The sequence below is a fragment of the Sebastes umbrosus genome, chromosome 17, assembly GCF_015220745.1.
Source record: "Sebastes umbrosus isolate fSebUmb1 chromosome 17, fSebUmb1.pri, whole genome shotgun sequence".
Taxonomy (NCBI): Eukaryota; Metazoa; Chordata; class Actinopteri; order Perciformes; family Sebastidae; genus Sebastes; species Sebastes umbrosus.
Window position 1 is genome coordinate 11,580,881 of NC_051285.1, and position 14,321 is coordinate 11,595,201.

General features: G+C 40.0%; 1 protein-coding gene across 5 annotated transcripts in view; it reads right to left on the bottom strand.

Annotated features, from left to right (window-relative positions):
• Positions 1 to 1,189: 1,189 nt before the first annotated feature.
• LOC119475875 (actin-binding LIM protein 3-like) overlaps positions 1,190 to 14,321 on the bottom strand; it is a 56,693-nt gene continuing 43,561 nt past the window's right edge. For 3 of the 5 annotated variants that reach the window (XM_037748960.1, XM_037748956.1, XM_037748958.1), the window contains 9 exons: positions 13,236 to 13,373; positions 13,045 to 13,109; positions 12,566 to 12,707; positions 8,905 to 8,934; positions 5,978 to 6,036; positions 5,241 to 5,307; positions 5,080 to 5,087; positions 3,726 to 3,806; positions 1,190 to 2,784 (listed from right to left, as the gene is read on the bottom strand). In XM_037748960.1, coding sequence (XP_037604888.1) covers positions 2,671 to 2,784; positions 3,726 to 3,806; positions 5,080 to 5,087; positions 5,241 to 5,307; positions 5,978 to 6,036; positions 8,905 to 8,934; positions 12,566 to 12,707; positions 13,045 to 13,109; positions 13,236 to 13,373 — 704 coding nt within the window. In that variant the 3' untranslated portion in view covers positions 1,190 to 2,670. The remainder of the gene's footprint in view (positions 2,785 to 3,725; positions 3,807 to 5,079; positions 5,088 to 5,240; positions 5,308 to 5,977; positions 6,037 to 8,904; positions 8,935 to 12,565; positions 12,708 to 13,044; positions 13,110 to 13,235; positions 13,374 to 14,321) is intronic. The other 2 variants (XM_037748961.1, XM_037748959.1) reach the window with 1 other exon arrangement.

The window sequence follows — 14,321 nt, forward strand, 5'->3', positions numbered from 1 at the left end:
GACATAGACTGTGACCCAAAGACTGTGACCCATAGACACAGACTGTGACCCATAGACATAGACTGTGACCCATAGACATAGACTGTGACCCATAGACTGTGACCCATAGACATAGACTGTGACCCATAAACATAGACTGTGATCCATAGACATAGACTGTGACCCATAGACTGTGACCCATAGACATAGACTGTGACCCATAGACATAGACTGTGATCCATAGACTGTGACCCATAGACATAGACTGTGATCCATAGACATAGACTGTGACCAATAGACTGTGACCCATAGACATAGACTGTGACCCATAGACATAGACTGTGGCCCATAGACTTAGACTGTGGGTTTATTCATAGACTGTGACCCATAGACATAGACTGTGGCCCATAGACTTAGACTGTGGGTTTACTCATAGACTGTGGTAGGTTCAACCCACATTTTAAAGCTATGACTCTAAAAAACACTCCCATTGAAGCCACACTAGTCACGTTTGAGGAGGTGCAATCCACAATATGTTGTTCATTAGTGATTTCATTGTATATCTGCCAGTATATTCACATTTCTTACAACAACAAAGTCAGAAGGAACTATTGTATTTTTTACTCCACTACATTTATCTGACAATGATTTTAAATATAAAACATGTGATGAGTCTATAATATATGATGCACTTTAAAAGATTAAACCACCCATCAGTAGCCTATAAAGTTACCTATATCTCGACCAACTACAACAGACTCAAACTTTTCTTCAATTTTTGTCATTTTTCAAGTGAATTAGTGAATATTTTACCTCCTCAAGCCTCTAAAAAAAAAAACAATACTCCCTTTTTGGTTGAACTGGTGACAATCAGTGATGAGGCGTCACAATTAGACATTGCTTTATTTAAGGGAATCAAAGGCCAAAAAGGTTGGTAACCACAGGTCTATGTACTAATCTCTAATGCGCTAAACATGGGGAGTGGTAAAGGTGGAAGCTATCAAGAGAGTAGTCATTCATAAATTTAACTACCTCAAATTACATTACAGCTCAGAATCAAATCAACATTTCCAGATATTCTTGGAAGAACCACTTGAATCCTTTCAAGAAACCGCTGACCCAGTGACACCTAGACCAAAATCTAAAAGCCTGAAACAAACAAGCCTGTCCATCATCATGTACAATCAGGGGTCAATAAATAATAAAACAGTGAAGCTCGAATCATTTATTCAGAAGTGGTAGTGACAGACACGGGTTTGTAAATTATAAATGATACAATAAATTAAAAATAAGTGAGTAGCCTATCAAACACATTTAATGTGGTAAATGTGCTTTGAAGACCTGTAAACACAAACACACCTCATGATTTCAGTTCCTGTAGCATCATTTAATCTTTTACATTCAAGCTATCTAACACATTCAGCTCCTATTGAATCCATTCAGCTCAGTTTCTCTCACACTTTTTTTGTTTTTAACCCAAACACAAATCCTTTCTTAACTCTAACACTAATACTTCTCTTTACGTCTTTGTTTGTTTGTCTCTTCCCTTGTTACTTCCTCCTCTTCTCAATCCCTCTTCCCATTTCCTTCCTTCACTTGTGCATTGTTTTTCCCCTTCATTCTAAAGGTCTGAATAATCATCCATGAAAATCACCCTTAGTCATTTGCTGTAATTACACACACACACACACACACACACGCAAACAAACATGATTCAGTCTGGTTTAACTGTAATGTAACATCTGAAAGCCTGAGCCGCTTCACGAGTGCAGCTGCAAGCATGAATGGACAAAAACGTTTAAATAAAATAAGCAAAAAACATCTTATTTTTAAAGTGTGTGTAGTACCAAAAACCTGATTTCTCTCACACAGCTCATTCACATTAAACCTTACGATCACATCATATTTCAAAAACCACCTCAGTACTCATGTCATAGAGAAGACCTCTCAACACTGATATGGCTTCAGAAAAAAACTGACATCAAAATAACAAACACATGCCAGTATTTAAAAAAAAAGAAGAAAACCTTTGGGTTGCATTATTTGCTCATTATTTTAAAAAAAACATTGTGTATGTCACGTTCAATAACCCTAATGTTAATGAGAATCTCACTAATCTCGTCAGCTTAAGAGTTGCTGATGAATAAAACTGGATCTTTACTGACCCAAACAATGTGCCAGTCTGTTTCCCAGGCAGTCTACTAACTTCCCAACCTGTCTCCCTAATTTTCGGCATGGATGGAAGCTTGGCGCAGCGTGGCAGACCCCTCAGTATGGTAGGAAGTACATCATTTTACAGTCCACTTGGTCATGTATCAGACTGCCACCCTGGTGCTCCTGTTAACACACTGCCATCTGCTGGTAGGAGAGGGAGAAGCAGAACAACTTCTACTCATTCTGTCTGTTGCAGCTCCAACGTGGCTCATCTGCTGCCTCTCAAACTCCTCATGATCTCCTTCCAGTTATCCTTCCTCTCATTCCATATGTATTGCTTAAGAAGTCCAAGTACATACAAAATCAGGAGCTCAACAGTTCTGCTCTTGGCACCTCAAAAGGAGGAGGATTTCAGCCAGTTCCTCCGCTTCCTCTGTGACAGTCAAGCTGGGGTCAGCAGACCTCTCTGGAGGCTACTCTTCAGAGCACACTGTTGGACCGGCATTAGGTTAGACGATTCTTGTGGCTTCCTTTTCCTCAGAAGAGTCGGACCTGTTTTTTCAGCTCGTTTTTCTTCCACTGAGCGAGATGATCAAAGGCAGACATGGACATGCCAAAGACTCTGTAGAACTCCTCTGGTGAGAGGTGACGCTGGGAGGAGAGAGGAGACAGAGCCGATTAGAGAAGGGGAAGTCAGTGATAACTACTTGCGTGTATAAGCTTGCTTCAGATAGCTTCATGTAAAAATTAATACCGATAATACCGAGTTAATGCAAATTTGTTTTAACGCCACTAATTACTTTAACGCATTCACTCAACTTGTGATTTTTGGGTTGTAGCGGGCTCAGTTTTAAAGCATGAGTGAAGATACTGGCATCATATGAAACTAGAAAACCTAATGAATCCATTGATGACCATGTCATGTTAGCTTGTCAGGAAGAAAGCTAAATTAACGCTCCAAACGTACGCTAAATTTTGGCGAGGAAAAACTGACATGGCCATTTTCAAAGGGGGTCCCTTGACCTCTGACCTCAAGATATGTGAATGGAAATGGGTTCTATGGGTACCCACGAGTCTCCCCTTTACAGACATGCACACTTTATGATAATCACATGCAGTTTGGGGCAAGTCATAGTCAAGTCAGCACACTGACACACTGACAGCTGTTGTTGGCTTGAGTTTGCCATGTTATGATTTGAGGTATATTTGTTATGCTAAATGCAGTACCTGTGAGGGTTTCTGGACAATATTTGTCATTGTTTTGTATTAATAATGGATTTCCAATAATAAATATATACATACATTTGCATATAGCAAGCATATCTGTCCACTCCTATGTTGATAAGAGTATTAAATACTTGACAAATCTCCCTTTAAGGTACATTTTGAACAGATTAATTTGCGATTAATCTAAATCGCTAGTAAAAACTAAAATAATCCCTATCCGTTTAAGAAATGTAATCAAGAAACATTTTTAGACATGGCTCTATGGATAGCAATGTCAGTCTGTCTGTGTTTTCATAATACTCTCGTCTGTCTATATAAGGGAGTTATTGAAGTAGATTTTGTAAAAGAGTCCTGTAGCACTTTACCTCCAGTCTGGCTCGGTCCACATCACACGGGAGACGCTGCATCCCTCTGACTGACACAATCAGGGCTTCATATGGGTAGATCTAACAAACACACACACATGCACACACACACACGCACACACACATAGAGAAATACATTTATTCAACTTCTTGCACCAGAATGCACCGTTGAGGCTTTGGTCAACACGTGAATACAAATTCAATAACTTAGCCAGTTCCTGTATACATTTCAAGAAATATTCTTATCTAATTATTTATACTATTATTTATACTATACTATTTATACTATTCTTGCATTTATATTGAACACACTTAATAGATCCCACTTCTCAGCATTTTGTATTTACTTATTTACACAGTGGTTATATATAGTATGTGTTTGATGCACATATGTTACATACTTTAGTTTTATTTTTCTTATATTTCTTTATGCTTTTATATAAGAGCAACTGCAATGTCCCAACTTCCATATATATATATAATATATTTCTGATTCTTTAAACACAGAAACTGTAAATCTAATTGCATTCAGATACTCCTTCACTTTCACTGATGCTGTCACCAGCTTGAATAAATCAGCACCATAAAAACAGGCAGACTGATTTTTTATTTATCTTCGTCACCCTCTAGTGGCCAACGGCAGCAATGACAACAATGACAGAGGGTAAAATTAATTAGAAAAATTGATTGAGCCTCTCTGTTTAGTTTAGTGTAATTATGGTAATTGTTCATGCAGATGGAAGTATTCCACTGAGGAAGAGATTATCGTTTTTTGCGCTGACATGGTTGTTTTTCTTCTTAACAAAGAGAGGAGACTTTCTGCAATTCTTTCCAATCACTAACACAAATGACAAGAAATGCACTTAACGAAGTTTGACAAAGTTTAAAGTCTGTTGAATGTTTGAATCTATTTTCTAGTTGTTTAGGGAATAAAGTTTCGCTCTTATCGAGCTGTTGGACTTTAAAAAAGGAGTAGCATTCCTTACAGCCCTGTCCCATTACTCTTAAAGGGAGAAATAGTTGCAGAATGCAAAGTCAAAAATCCCTAATTCCTATTAATTCCTTAATGATCTCCACTCTATGATGTGATGCTTATTGTAGGAGAAGGTAGAATAATATACTATTTTCCTAGTTCCCATTGAAGCTGGTGAACTTTCTAGTTTCCAGAGTACTGTAAATATTTTTCAATACTTGAGTCATCCAGCTTCACAAAGTCAAGTGTGTTACTGAGTGAGATGAATTCATTGTTCAATATGAACTTTAAACAGACAACACATCCTCCTTATCTATTATCCACTGATCCAGACCTTTTCACACTTGGCTCAGTTCACCAGTTTTGGCAAGAACCTCTTACCTTGTATTCTGAAAGAAAAGGAGAAGAGAAAATACGTTATCTTAACCGCTGCATTCATTGTCACCTCGATTCCATCATTACATAACATGCACCAGGAGGTAAATCAGGAGGAAACGAGAAGAACTGCCGATAAGCAGATTTAAGCTGCACAATAGGCTTACCTCTGATCTGCCAGTTAACTGCTTTACTGCTGTCATACTGGTAATAATCTGCACCAGCGCTCCCGGGCTGTCAGAACACAACGACAAGATTTATTTAATCATTACAATGGAGGGAAAGGATCAAGCAATGTAGACAGAAATCATTAAATATTGTGTCGATAAAAAGTCCCATCAGTGTCTGTCCAATAATGTATCACACTGAATAATATCATCATAACAATATAAAGTTGTTAGTTACTATGTATGAAATATATATATAAAACTGATGAGTTTCAAAGGTTCAGTGGCAAATGAAGGACTTTCCTATAGCAACCAGACAAGTGGCAGTTTACTGTTCAAAATGTCATCATTTCATCATTATATCCTATGAGACATTTGTGTGAAATTATCATAATTAACACATGAATTCTTGAGTTATGGCCAAAAAACGTATTTTGTGAGGTCACATTGACTTTTGACAACCAAATTCTAATCAGTTCATCCTTGAGTCCAGGTGGACATTCTGTGCCAAATTTGAGGTATCGTGTTCACCTGAATGGGACGGACAACCTTAACTGATAAAGTATCAAATAAACTGAAACACTAGACTTAATAATTAAGCAGATACAAAGACAGTGTACATTTTGGGTAACAGGGCCTATAGTGAAAAGAGAGAAAGGCAACCTTTGCACAGCCAGACCTGTCATATTCTCTCTTTCTCTATCACACATACACAACCAGTTTGCATGATTGCTCACCCTGTTGAGTCCATTCTTGCCGTAGCCTGGCAACGAGGACGATTTGGCAATGTATGAGTCTGGAAGAACAAATAAAAACACATAACCGTAAACAAACACAGGAATTATGTAAAACAATATAAACAATATTAAAAACAATAAATTTATGAATAGGAGCACAGTACCTCTACACACTGACAGCTGCTGAAGGATTAAATAAATGGTTTCTAACATCTTTTTGTCGTACAGTTTCTGAGAATATCACACCGGGGAAACGGTTTATCCCATTTGGTACGAGAATAAAAAAAACACTAGAACTGCTTTTTAAACCTCAAGGCTACCACTGCCTCCCGTACACCCACCTGACACACTCCCAATTAAGAAATGTGGCTCCGACGATCACACATACATCAGTAAAATCAGTAAGTAAATGACATTTCAATCCTTTAGATGTGCTGTATTACCCTCTGGTTATTAAATGTATACCCTAAATACAAATAAATAAAATACCAATAAAAACTGCAGAAAACTGAGCCAGCTACAACCTAAAAATTGCAAGTTGCAATAATACGTTATCGAGTTATTATTGCATTTACTTTGACAGCCCTAATTTTAATATCAACACCCCACCACCACATCAAAATTAAATCCATACTTTTGTTGTCACTCTTCTTGTAACCATCGGTAACCACCAGCATCCTCTGGCAGGCCTTTATTTGTGGTTCTACAGGTGAGGCAGCAGAGGGCAGTGGAGTCACACTGATCCACTCAAGTCTCTCTTCAGTCTTTCTACTTTCACTTGACTCTTCTTCACTATCTTATTTTTTTGTTTCTTGGCTCCATCATCCATTCCCCCTGCTCTTCTCTTCCCCGCCCTCCCTCTCTTCTGCTCTCTTACTCTGCCCTCCTTCTCTTCTCTTTCAGCCTTTCTCTCTCTCTCTCTTGTTCACTCTGCTGTTGAAGGGAATTAAATTACACAGCGATGTCAAAGAGCCGGGACGATGATGCAGTAGAATACTGGCCGGGGCGTAGAGTGAGATGCTGAACTATAATGGGTTTGTCATCTACAAGTCTCTCTCTCTCTCAACAAAGAAATGAGTCTCATAGATTAGTCATGGTGTGTGTCTCGGAAATATGGTTGTTTCATCAAAGTGTCTCCTGATGCCAAATGGTGTGAAAACTAATAGCCTAAGCATCTCATTAATCAATGTCTTTATAGTACAAGTACTGGCCTATAACCTCTACTGCCATTTGAATCATCACAGTTAAAGGCAGAGTTGATGATGTTATCCAGTATACACTATTTGTTATATTGGTTGAAATGGTCTTTACACCCTGACAGCGATCCATTACTGATGAGCTCTGAAAAAGGAGCGGAAAAGAGCCGTCATCTGTAGCTGCTGTAATCCTGTAAAAACGTCTACCAATCACTGCCTCGAGGTCCGCTTGGAAAGAACCAATCAGATGCCTCCCTGCCTCCCTGCTCGTACTCTACCCTTGGCGTGCACCAGCCTGAAGTCAAAGTGCGTCGCCGCCGCAAGTTTACTGGAGAATGGAAGAGAAAACTCAGCCAAAAGTAGCACTGACTAGCACTGACTAGCACTTTGGAGCAATTATTGATTAGTTATTCTATTCTAATGGCACGATCGTGGCATTATATGACAGCATGCAGGCACACAAATGCAATTTGATGATGTTCAAAAGCAGATTTGGAGGCCAAGATGGGATGTTACAGTGAGTTGAAGTCCCGCCCCTTCCGGTGGACCACCGTGGGACCTTATTACATAACAATATGAATGGTGAGAGACAAATATTTTTTTGATCCTGTTTGAATTGTGCCATGAATCACACATATAATGTTTTTCAATTTAAAAGATAATTTTGCAATTCAAGAAAGTCACAGTTTATTAACAAACATCATATGTGTAATGAAAAAAAAGTATTTGTCTCTCACCGTTGACTACCGTACATATTTTGAGGAGTTAAAATTCATGCAAGAGCAATAACAGATATGGTGAAGAGATCATCAGAGCATCCTTTTAGAATTGATTTTGAAATTTCTTTCACTTGTTTACAAGGCTCTTAATGGTTTGGGACTGGCCTATAGTTCAAATTCTTTGTCGTCTTATAATCCTTCATGACCTCTCGGATCCTCTGATGCCGTTTTTTTTAAATACAAACTATCCCACAAATAACAAAATCAGAAGCTCAGCCTTTTTTTTCAACCATGCACCAAAACTGTGGAATTCCCCACCCAAGACTATAAGTGATGCAAGCTCAGTGAACATTTTCAAATGACAATTGAAAACGTATTTATTCAGCATTGCCTTTAACTAGCTGTCGCTCTTCCTTTGTTTTATACTCATCTTTTATTGTTCTTATGCCTTCCTTTGTTTTATTGCTTGGTTTTATTGCGCAGTATTTTGCATGTTTTAATCTGTCTGTTTTTATTTATTATCTGGTTTCTTCACTTTGTTGTAAATCATGTTGAATTACTCCCGCAGTATGAAAGGTGCCATATAAATAAAGTTTATTATTATTATTTTACAAAATGCAGCTGCATAACAGGCATATAAAGGCCAAGTGTGGTTAATGTGATCTTATAAAACACATCTATGTTTACAAACAGAAGTGTAGTGTGTAAACTGTGGGTTGTGAGACAGATGGCTGAGAGGTTCAGGTCTGTGATCCTGGATCAGTGCTGCTGCTAAAGAAAAGCTGCTAAATGTGGGCCTAAGCTACAGCGCCATTCATCTTCCCACCTGTAACCCAAACGAACAGAGGTGTGTGTGTGTGTGTGTGAGTTGATAACAATCTCCCACTTAAAGCTCTGCCGCTGTCGCAGCAGAACCGACAGGATGGAGGGGGATCAGACGGAAGACGGCCCGCTGTGTCACCGTTCCCTTGAGATGACCTCAGAGATCAAAATGCTCTGATGAACCACTCACCGCTGTCTGCACTGTAGATGGACCTGGGAGCTGAGGACAGAGAGACAGCGGAGACAGAAAGAAAGAAAGAAAAAACAGACACGACAGTACATTAATTCCATCAGTGATACACCTTGAAAACACAGAATCTCTTGCATCAGACGTCTTGTGTCTTGAGCCCCTAAACTCTGTAGTCCTAATCAATTACAATAATCCTACATTTTGAAGAAACATTAGCAGATCTAAGTCTTCCCTTAACGCTTGTTTAAAAGCTTCCACTCAAGTGAAGTTGTTTACATGATGTGTGCCAACTGAGCAATCAGCTGATGTTTCCTGACACCTGTAATGGTGCGTGTACACATAGCCCCCGTCCTTTCCACGCTTCCCATTCATTGTCTATGTAAGCAGCCGTGCAATGCATTCTGGTAGCGTTGCGGTGCGATTCGAGAGACGGACCATCACGTTTCCCCGCTCCTCATTTGCATAATGCTGAGGTCTAGGCTACTTTAGCCCTCCTGTTGTCTTCGGGTCAAATTGACCCGAAGACAACAGGAGGGTTAAACAGGCCAACTGATGATAATGAACAAGGCTATTATTTGACAATAATGTTTTCTTGTCTGGCTATTATTAATAATATGAGCATACTTTTGTTAATTTTTCATGACCTAATGTTGAATTTCTGTGGATTTATCCCTCCTGTTGTCTTCGGGTCAATTTGACCCGAAGACAACAGGAGGGTTATGTGAATCAGGGGGCATCCAGCGTGACTCACCACCTCTGGAAAATTCTGAGAAACTTTTAAACTAACTGTTGTTGATCTAAAATAAAGACAGATTCAGCAACTGCATGGCTTATTTCTCGCATAAAATGTTTTCAGAAACAAATTTTTCGGTGAACTATTTCCGTAATATAAGAGAAAAAAGTTTCCAAATGAGTTGCCATGTTGGTTCCGGTTTAAAAGCTGCATCCCACTGGTGAAAGCGTTCGTCCAATCAGGTGCCTAGCGTCTAGTGGTAGTCCATCAAGCATCCAATGCTGGGAAACGAGGCGATCCCTCGTCTCCAAAATCGCCCCTGTGGTCACATACCAAAACTGCCCCTGATGAAGACTTAAAACAATGCCTCCTTTTCCTCTATATATGCTGTATTTGCAGAAACCCAGAGGTGACGATGAAGATGTAATTTTTTATGTGTGCACATGGATACATGCATATTAGTGTCTTGTGTGATTATTTAACATGTCCAGTATGTGAGACTGTGTTAAGTCGGTTTAATAAACCATATAGTCATATAGACCTTTTCAAACTTGACAACATAGTCATTCTAAATGGGCCCCTTTGTATTTCCTGTTGTCGTGTTTGTAAATGCAGTAGCTGACAGGAAGTACACTTGGACCAAAGCTGTTACCATAGCAACAGAATGGCAATGAAAAGGTCTATAATAAAAGTATGAGGGCCAACAGTAAACTGAAATGAGGGCGTTAATTTTCAGTGGCAGGGAAATAAAGAAGGCCAGCTGTTGTGGGACATCTATAAAACATCAGCTGTGTGAAGATATGCCCCCTGACAGCATCGACATGCAGACAAATCACCATCACGACCTACACATCATATAAAATATGAAGCAGCATGGGCACAGACGTGCAGCATCGGGCCACTCATGTTAAAAATGCAGATGTTTATGGCATCCACCCACTGAACTTTGTAATTTTGAATGCACTGTGCTGCAGCTTCAGATTATTTTTCACAAACGTAGGTGCTGGAATTCGAAATGTAAGATAGGGAAGAGATTTTTTTTTTTATTTTTTTTTTTTATTATCATAATTGATGAAGTAACACGACACCTCTTCCTAACTGGACGCAATGCGGACATCAGATTGTTTCAGTTTTTCCCAATGTCGAAAAAAATCGAAATGTTGACCTGATGGTGGCGATAGATGAAAAGCCAGAGGATCGCCAAAGGTATTACAATTCATCCTGAGGGGGAACATGAATGTGTGTCCCAAATTTCATGGCGATCCACCCAATAGTTTTTGAGATATTTCAGTTAAAACCACAAATGTGAACCTGATGGTGGCGCTAAAGGAAAAGTCAGGAGATCGTAAAAGTCGAAAGGATTCATCCTTTGGGGACCATCAACATCTGTACAAACCTTTTATGGCAATTCATCCAATAGTTGTTAAGATATTTGAGTGTGGACTGAAGTGGTGGGTCAACTGACTGACACTGCTAATCTTTGGAAAGAAGCAAAATCTGTTATGTCAATTATTTAGTAGGAGTTCATGCCACTTCTATTAAACGGTGGACAATCCCATTTTGGAATCAGCCTCCTCCTTTGAAGAGATGAGCCCACACCTCTCAGTATTTTTCTAATCAGTATAATAACAGCAGACTGTATAAACCCACAGTGATTACGCAGCACTGAACGCTCACATTATCCACACCTCTCTCTGTCTGACCTCCCTGTGCGCATAGCTCATTTCCCTCTCTCTCTCTCTCTCTCGCCGCTCTCTGACCCTGATTTACCTCGTGGCTTCACGCCATACATCTTCTCTGAACAGCTCCAAATTGCTTCAGCTTCTCACTCGCTCTCTCTTTTGAATTTAATTCACTCTCTATCTCGTTCGTTCTCTCTCTCGCTCTCTCTCGCTGCGTCTCCTGTTATAACACCCTCTCTTTTATTCCCATTTGACCTCCACCTAAACACTCGCTCTCTTTCTCTCGACGAGTCTCTCCATCTTTGTCTCGCCTGCACTCGTGCTGAATGCAATGAGGAATGTGATCAATGGGAGAGTTAATACAGAAGTGGGAACCCCCCCCCCCCCTCACACACACACACACACACACACACACGCACACACTACAACTTGCCCAGCATCACAACGAGACACACATTGCTCCTCCTGTAAAGGCAACTGTATTCATTTCCTAACCTCTAACCTTCACCACTGCAGCCCGATCATCACCATTACACTAACTGAAACCTGATCCTAACTTCAGCCATGAACCTAAACCGCAGTCTTGACGCCCAATATATTAAAGGACCATGTCAGTGCTTACGGATCATTTATACTTTACATTATTGACAAACCCTTTTCAAAGCAGAGCCTATACCACGGTTCTTTAGATCAGTTTTTAGCCGTGCTAAGCGGCATCGCTTTATGGATGACAATGTCAGTCTGTCAGTCCACCACTTTGGACCAAGGAGGAGGAGTGTTTCAAGATCCCTAAAAAGAAACTGGAAAAAACAACCAAAGCCAGCCAGTGTGTTTTTTTTCTGAAATGTTACAGTAAAACAAAAGGGAAAGGGAATACCACAGCCCTTTTTGTCTGGTCTTGTAGCACCAATTTCAAAAATATTTGCATCTTTCTACTGCATGGATTAGTTTTATGAAAAGACCATCTTTCAAGTGGTGAAATACTTCTATAATTGTATAATAACTTTGGTGATCCCTTTACTTCTCATCTAGTGCCATCAACAGGTAAATGGTCAACTTTGGAAATACTTTAGTTCATGACCAAATGCCTGTAAAACTAAATGACATTCCCATCAGCACTTTGTATTTAGTGCTTATTAGCAAATGACCAAGAAACTGTCACACACTGTGATGTCAAGTACGCAACATGTAGTAAATCTAAGTGACAAAAACAGACACACACAAACACTCACACCCACAGACTTACAGCCATTGAGGGAGCTGTATTCCAGATTGTTCAGCGCCTCCTTGCTGCTACAGCGGGAACTGCGCCTGCTTCCCCACTGGTCATTGTCGTGACAACCCGACCGCGCTTTCATCTCCTCCTTCAGGATCATTCTGCCAATTCCCTGTGGGGAGGGAAGGAGGGAAGAAGAAGAAGAAGGGAGAGTAGAGAGGAAGGAAAAGAAGGATGGGTTAAATAAAGGAGCCAGGAAAAAAAGGTGGGGAAAAGTGGACAGATAGATGGAGCAATAAGAGTTGGTAGATGTTGATGGAATAAAATAGGATGAGAAAGGATAAATAGAGGGATGAATGTGAAATGATAGAAGGAGAGAGGAGCATCATTCTGTAACATGTCCAGTGGGTGAGGTTGGAAAGAAGCATTTAATTAACTAGCTCATTAAATATTAACACACACACTTAAAATATAACAGGGAGAAGCAGGAGATTGTCTTCCTTTCTTACCTTGTTTATATTGTGGTTCCATCCATCCTCCTCTCCTCCCGATGAAAACCTCCTCACCCTGGAGACTACAGAGAGATGGGAAGTAAAGAGTGAATAGTAGGGCTGTCAAAGATAATAATAACGCGTCAACGCAAATGAGTTTTAACGCCACTAATTTCTTTATGAATTTCTTTAACGAGAGGGAGCAGTACCTTTTGGAGAGCCAGTGTATGGGTAGTAGTTGGAGTCTGGGTGATAAAGGCTGTTACAGTTGGAGGTGGAAAGGCCACTGGAGTTGAGGAGGTTCTCATTGGTCTTACTCTTATTGGCTGTCGGAGAGGCAAATATGTCTGGAGGGAGAAACGATCAGAGAAAGAAACAATTTGTTTTTACATGCTTGAAATAACGAGACTGCACCGAGAAGGGAAAAGCCAATCATGGAGCGATAATGCTAAAACATGTTCTGCTTTAACAAAAAATGGATCGGTTTGTTTGTTGGTTTGTCTGTTGTTGGTCTCTAAAATGATTCACTGAGGTTTTGTGTCTTTTTGTGTGTGTGTGTGTGCGTGCAGGCGAAACAAGACGGACTAAAGTAGTGCATTTACTTACAGAGAGGGGAGGGCACAGCAGGGGGGAAGAAGGGAGGCATGAAAAGTGAGGGAACAGAGAAGGGAAAGGAGGTCAGAGACGATGTGATGGGATACGATGCACAACTTCCAATAAGCAAGCAAAGTTGTCAAGGGTGACGATTTCCTTGCGAGGATGAAAGGATGCAATATGTCTTGGAGGAAATTGTTGAAGGGGTTTTTGTTAGACAGTGAAAAGAGCGAGCGGGTGACATATAACAAAGGTCATATATTTCCTCTGATGCTGCGGATGCATGAATGTGACTTTTAGTCTTTGGACAGTCCAAACTTAGACTGGACACAAAAAAGCAAACGGAGCAATCTGTCCCCTATTTGAGATATTTTCAGAAGGGGATTATAAGGTCATTTTTAAAAAATGTAAATCTTTATTCAGAGGGGACATACTGTATCATGAAAAACTGTCTTTTTCAGTGCTTGTGCACATACATTTGGATATGTGGAGTGCCTACCAACCCGCAAACTGTGAAATAAGACAGTCCAGACAGTTTTTTGTGGGATGTCTAGATGAGAAAACATGTGATTCAACAAGCCATTCAGATTTGGCTCCCCTTCCTATGTCACATACATGCTCATTAGAATAAACTGCCCACAGCTTGAGAACTACCTTTGCTAAGGTGCACCACATTTTTCTCGCAAGCCGATCAGAGCAGA